At 39.1% G+C, this 6,457-nt stretch overlaps 1 protein-coding gene across 1 annotated transcript; it reads right to left on the bottom strand.

Annotated features, from left to right (window-relative positions):
• Positions 1 to 327: 327 nt before the first annotated feature.
• LOC110107099 lies at positions 328 to 1,232 on the bottom strand. Its single transcript, XM_020837257.2, has one exon. The coding sequence runs from the start codon at positions 1,171 to 1,173 to the stop codon at positions 466 to 468; it is 708 nt and encodes a 235-aa protein (XP_020692916.1). The 5' UTR covers positions 1,174 to 1,232; the 3' UTR covers positions 328 to 465.
• Between the last annotated feature and the right edge of the window lie 5,225 nt (positions 1,233 to 6,457).

Here is a 6,457-nt window from a genome sequence, read left to right as displayed (position 1 = left end):
GTTGGGCCGAGCTCTGTACATACTATATTCCTTTTCTTTTTACTGAACAGGATCTCTGCTGTTCGGCTTTTTGCTGATGCATTGCTGCTCTGCTATTCACCTTTGCATTCATGTTTGCCGAGCTAGAGTTTTGCTAATTGGATAACTCACCAGTTTTATTCAACTCTTCTACCTTCGATTTTGAGCCTATGATTGGGCCTTTTAATGAAAATATTTGTCTGAGTGCGTTTTATTGACCAGGAATAATTTTCAGATTTTAATCCTTTTAAGATTCACTAAATTTGAATTTAAAGAATGAACAAAATGCTTCTTGTAGCAAAAAATTCATTTAAAAAGACAAAAATTTCATTTATTTCGACCAGACATTTAAAACCCCTGAATTATACCTTTCCCAGATACATAATCCATTCATATGAATACAAAATACAAGCATGTTCAATTTCAGAAAGCAATCAGCTTCAACAATCAATCAAGAAAACCTGTCTGTCGCCAGACAGCATTACGTACCCGGCGGAGATCTCTGCCCTTGAGAGTCCTCCCAGCCCCTTCCAGAACAGAGAAGGTAGTCAATGGCGATCCCCTTCCAGATGCCCTTGCCACGATCTCATGCGGCGGAAGCATCTCATCTTCATCATCATCCCCTTCATTGTCCCCTCTTTCTCCCTTGCCTTGGTTTCCAGCTTCTTTCCTCAACCACTGTGGAATCACAGGCACGTTCACAGGCGCCGATTGGTGATAGATCTTTCCCCCTGCAACGGTCAGCGAGAAGTCCAATTTGGGGGTTGGTATAGCCGGAATCAACCTTGCAGAAGAAGACGATGGTGAAGGGGAAGTGGAAGGCGAAGAAGATAGGGAGATTGAAGGCTTTCGTTGAAGAAGATAGATCTTCGTTTCTTCTTCAGGTAGGGCTGCCAGGACGCCGAAATTCCTCTCTTGTAATCCGCCCCTGCTGCTTCGCGAGAGGAAAAGTGGGCTTCGACTGTTGTTTGAGATAGGGTTCGGAGGGGAGGGTTGGAGGCGAGGGTGATGATCCGGCTCCGGTGATTCTATTCCCGTAGAGAAGAGATCGTCCTCGTCGAGCTCGACGCCGACAGCATCGACAGAGATCGGCGGGGAAAGAGATGCAAGGAATCGATCGGAGCCGATGGATTTCTGGTGGCGAAATCTCTCCATCACTATCGCAGCAATTCTATACGCCAGTGAGAGTGAGAGAGGACATTAGCAATGCAGTGGAGAGGTTTTACTTCGATATTTAAACTAAACAAAAATTTATGAAATGTTTTAAAGAGAAAATATTTGTAGGCTAACTAGAATTTATTAAATTTCTCCCAAATAAAATGTTTGATCAATTTAAAATAAGTAAATTTATTTTGAGATAATTATAATATAAATTATGATTTCTTTAAATTAAATTTAATACTTCTGAGATTTATTTTGATTAGAAATTTATTGCACTTTCTGGAAGAATTAAAGCTTAATTAGGGGTTAAACTTAGGAAAATCGATTAAGGGACTTAATGATTTCTAAAATCAGTGAAACTTTTCCCTAAGGCTGAGAATGTCACTACGTTAAAGTGTTCAAAGTTTTGAGTCAATAGGAGGTGAATCCTAATTATTGAAAAATATTCTAAGTTTTCTACAAATAGATCCTTAATTATTGCCCTTAATGTCACTAAGTTTTGTAGGTTTGAATCAAAGTTCTACTAACCCTTAACATAACATATAAAGTATGCATGAACACACAAACACATTCAACACCTAAATCTAGGAGATCCCTAAGTGTGTGTGTGCTCCTACACATGCAAAAGCTAAGAGTAATTACCATGAATATTAAATTGATTAGTGAATAATTAAAAATTAATTACCCACTAATTCTCCCCCATAATTTCTATTCACATAAGCTTAACCTATGCTTAAAATAATTTTCACATATGTTATTAAATTAAACATTCAAATAGTGATAAGTCTACATTAAATTGGATTTAATCAAGCATAAATTTTGATGCATATTTAACTTCAAAATTTTGTAATTAAATTAAGGATCATTCAAGCTCCAATTTTAGCAAGGTTATAATGGAACGGTATATCTCGATGAGATGAACCCATCAACACCCAAATGATTCAATTTAACTCGACCCATATTAATTAGTTGAAGTATATTAAAGATATTCAGAATATTAATTATAAAACAAAATGATCTCCAAAATTTGCCTACTTGTTATAGTCAAGTTGAGCATCTCAACGAGATAAATCTAACAATCCAAAAATTATCTAATTCTGACATTATTAAGGCAACCAAATAGTATATAAATGACATATCATCAAGCAAATTAACAGTCATTTGATGGAGCGTTTTTTATTCCAACCAAATTTATCAAATTTTTTTTTTCTGAAATTTATCAATATAAGCCTCTTAAAAGGCTATAAACAAAGCTTCACTTTCTGCAAGAGAGACTCTAGAGCCACTAGAGCTCAGAGATCTTAAAAACAATACTGCACTGCCTGATGATTGCCATTGATGATTACTATCAACAATCATCACCATCATTGATCGCATAATTACTAACATCCATTCCGATCATTTGGCATTCATTGTCTAATCGTGGAGATTATCATCGCTCAATTGACATTTTATAATTATTTCTATACTTCTTAACTTCTTTTATAATCCTTATAATGGGACTCATATAATTATTTTAAATTGTGTAATCCTGTCTTCTTCGATTATTAAGAACAAATTTTTGTATCCTCAATAATAAAATTGACTCTTTCAAGTGTGTCAAATCTAGGAGTTTTTTCACTTTTTAAATTTTACACAAAAAATTTTTGATGCCTTTTCTACAATCTATTTGTACAAGCTAAATCTTTTTATACAATTAAGATACTAAGCACCTTATCTTTGTCACTATAAAATTTCTAGTGCATAATAATATAATATATAAAAAAAATAAAAAAAATTATGAAACAAATATATATTTTTTGAATTAGGAGAATGATAAAAATATTAAAAATATTGAAATAATTATTTTTATTTAATAGTATGTGATTATTATTAATATAAAGTTGTAAATGAGTTGAGTCAAGCTCGAATAAACTCTGAAGAACTTGATTAATTAATCAAATTTGAGCTTGAGCTCGAGTTTTATTTTACGAGTTCAATCCAACCCACTAGTCAATTCATTTATTATGAAATAGAAAAAAATAATTAATTCAAATATTTATTATAACAAAATAATAAAAATATGATAAATTTGAAAAAAAAAATTTTTTTTGATTCAAATTTGACTCATTTGCACATCAAAGTCAGATCCAAACTCATGAAAATTGACTTGGCACACGTACGACTCCACCTACACCTATATATATGATATAAGGATTTAAAAGAGAAAAAAGCTTATAGGAAACGTGTTAGAACATTCTTAAATTACCTTTTTTTTTTCCTCAATAATTCTACTGCTCTCAAATGTCGACACGTCAGTACGGCTACAAGTACTTAAGTGGTTAAATGCCCTGTGATTTTGATTTTTTAATTCCTAATAAAACGACGGGCGGACCAGTTCGGTCCGAATTGGGGATAAACATGGTGACACGTGGGGCCGCCATTTTTCCCAATTTCGCAGATGATAAGGATGTGTTCATATTAGGAAAAGTGAGCCATTAGTATTTGTTGAGTATTTCTAAATACTTAATAAATATTAAGTAAATACTCAATAATTGGGCAAATATTTATAAAATATTCAATAAATACTCATAAAATTCTTAGATATACTTGGCAAATATTTAGAAACACTTAGCAAATATGGACGGATCCGTCTGGACTCCGCATGTAATAATTTCTCTCATGTATGAGAAGAAAATAGAGTCAGGTAATTTTTTTAAAAATTTATATTTATTAAATTTATTATGATATTGTTGCGTGCTAGAATATACGCGGCGGTAGAGTTTGTAAATTTGCGTCCTAGCGTTGTACGACTATTCAGCACATAAGCAGAAAAGAGAAATGAACACCAGAGTTTTTACGTGGAAACCCCAAAAAGGGAAAAATCACAGGGCCTCACCCAGTTGTAAAGTTCCACTAGTGTTTGTATGAAGTACAAAGGTTGATCCGTCTTACAAATCAAGACGATCAGTTTACAATCAACTTCTCACAAAGTTACAAAGTTCTGCAAATTCCTGGCGTTTCCCGAAAATCCGGTAGAGTTCTGGAGTCCTCAGGCGGCGGGAAGAGCTCCGGCGGTGGTCGAGGAGGAGCTTCTTCCTTCTCCTCCTTCTTCTCTTCTTCTTCTCTCTCTTCCCTTTGGCTCTCTGACAGTTGAGGCTTTCCGCTAATTTTGAGTGGGAAATTTCCCCTACTCAACTTAGTGCCCCTCCTCTTGTGCAGAAGTTTAGGGGATTTTCCTTCCTCCCCCCGGCTTTCTAACGGTTGAGACTTCCACTATTTGCGAGTGGAAAATTTTTCGTGCTCGACTTAGCGCCCCTCCTCTTGTGCAGAAGTTTAGGGGATTTTTCTTCCTCCTCCCGGCTTTCTGACAGTTGAGGCTTCCGCTATTTGTGAGTGAGAAATTTTTCCTGCTCGACTTGGCTCCCTTCCTATTGTGCAGAAGTTTAGGGGATTTTCCTTCCTCCCCCGGGCTTTTTGACGGTTGAGGCTTCCGCTATTTGCTAGTGGAAAATTTCCCCTGCTCGACTTGGCGCCCCTCCTCTCGTGCAGAAGTTTAGGGGATTTTCCTTCCTCCCCCTGGCTTTCTAACGGTTGAGGCTTCCGATATTTGCGAGTGAAAAATTTTCCCTGCTCGAATTAGCGCCCCTCCTCTCGTGCAAGAGTTAGGGGATTTTTCTTCTCCTCCTCCCGGCTTTCTGACGGTTGAGGCTTCCGCTACTTGCGAGTGGGAAATTTCCCTTACTCGAATTAGCGCCCCTCCTCTCGTGCAGGAGTTAAGGGATTTTTCTTCTAATTCCCCCGGCTTTCGGACGGTTGAAAAAAGGAGAAGTCCGACGTCGGGTAGAAGACCGACAAAAGTTCGTCGATGAGCAGAAGTCCGACAATGAGTAGGAGTCCCCTGACGAGTAGAAGTCCGACGACAGGGAGAAGTACGACGTCGGGTAGAAGTTCAACGTCGAGTAGAAGACCGATGAAAGTTCGTCGATGAGCAGAAGTCCGACGACGAGTAGGAGTCTGCTGATGAGCAGAAGTCCGACGACAGGGAGAAGTCTGACGTCGGGTAGAAGACCGACGAAAGTTTGTCGACGAACAGAAGTCTGATGACGAGTAGAAGTCCGACGACAGGGAGAAGTCCGACGTCATGTAGAAGACCAACGAAAGTTCATCGACAGAACTCCGACGACGAGTAGAAGTCTGCTGACGAGCAGAAGTCTGACGTCAGGTAGAAGACCGACAAAAGTTCTCTGACGAACAGAAGTACGATGACGAGAAGAAGTCCGACGTCAGGTAGAAGTTCAACGTCGGGTAGAAGACCGACGAAAGTTCGTCGACGAGCAGATTTCCGACGACGAGTAGGAGTCTGCTGACGAGTAGAAGTCTGACGACAGGGAGAAGTTCGACGTCGGGTAGAAGTACAATGTCGTGTAGAAGACCGATCAAAGTTCGTCGACAAACAAAAGTCCGACGACGAGTAGAAGTCTGTTGAAGAGCAGAAGTCCGACGACAGGGAGAAGTCCGACGTCGGGTAGAAGTATAATGTCGGGTAGAAGACCGACAAAAGTTCATCGACGAGAAGAAGTTCGACGACGAGTAGAAGTCCGCTGACGAGCAGAAGTCCGACGATAGGGAGAAGTCCAACATCGGGTAGAAGTGCAACGTCGGATAGAAGACCGACAAAAGTTCATCGACCAGCCGAATTCCGAAAATATTTGTTTTAAAATTTTAGACTGACTGAATTCTTTGTATAAGTGATAGATTTATCAATCACTTGCGTTCTTGGAGTCTTTATAGAGAGAACATTGTTTACTCAGAACATTGATTGGTGATATTAACCTTTGTAAAATGGCTTGAGAGAATCCACCAAGGATGTGAGACCTATCCGAGGTTGTATGTCGAAGCCTTTGCTCAACGACGTTAACCTGTGTAGAAGAGCTCGAGAGAATCCACCAAGGATGTGAGACCTATTCGAGGTTGTATGTCGGAGTCTTTGTTCGACGACGTTAACCTGTGTGGAAGAGGTCGGGAGAAGCCACCAAGGATGTGAGACCTTTCCGAGGTTGTATGTCGGAGTCTTTGCTCGACGACGTTAACCTGTGTGGAAGAGGTCGAGAGAATCCACCAAGGATGTGAGACCTATCCGAGGTTGTATGTCAGAGTCTTTGCTCGACGACGTTAACCTGTGTGGAAGAGGTCGAGAGAATCCACCAAGGATGTGAGACCTATCCGAGGTTGTATGTCAGAGTCTTTGCTCGATGACGTTAACCTGTGTGGATAAGGCCAGATCAAATCCCCCTGG

Source organism: Dendrobium catenatum, unplaced genomic scaffold (genome assembly GCF_001605985.2).
Source record: "Dendrobium catenatum unplaced genomic scaffold, ASM160598v2 fragScaff_scaffold_114, whole genome shotgun sequence".
NCBI classification, from domain to species: Eukaryota; Viridiplantae; Streptophyta; class Magnoliopsida; order Asparagales; family Orchidaceae; genus Dendrobium; species Dendrobium catenatum.
This window is presented reverse-complemented; position numbering and strand designations above follow the sequence as displayed.

Excerpts from the sequence above, each read along its gene's own strand:
- LOC110107099 (XM_020837257.2), bottom strand. The coding sequence starts at position 1,173 with ATGGAGAGATTTCGCCACCAGAAATCCATCGGCTCCGATCGATTCCTT.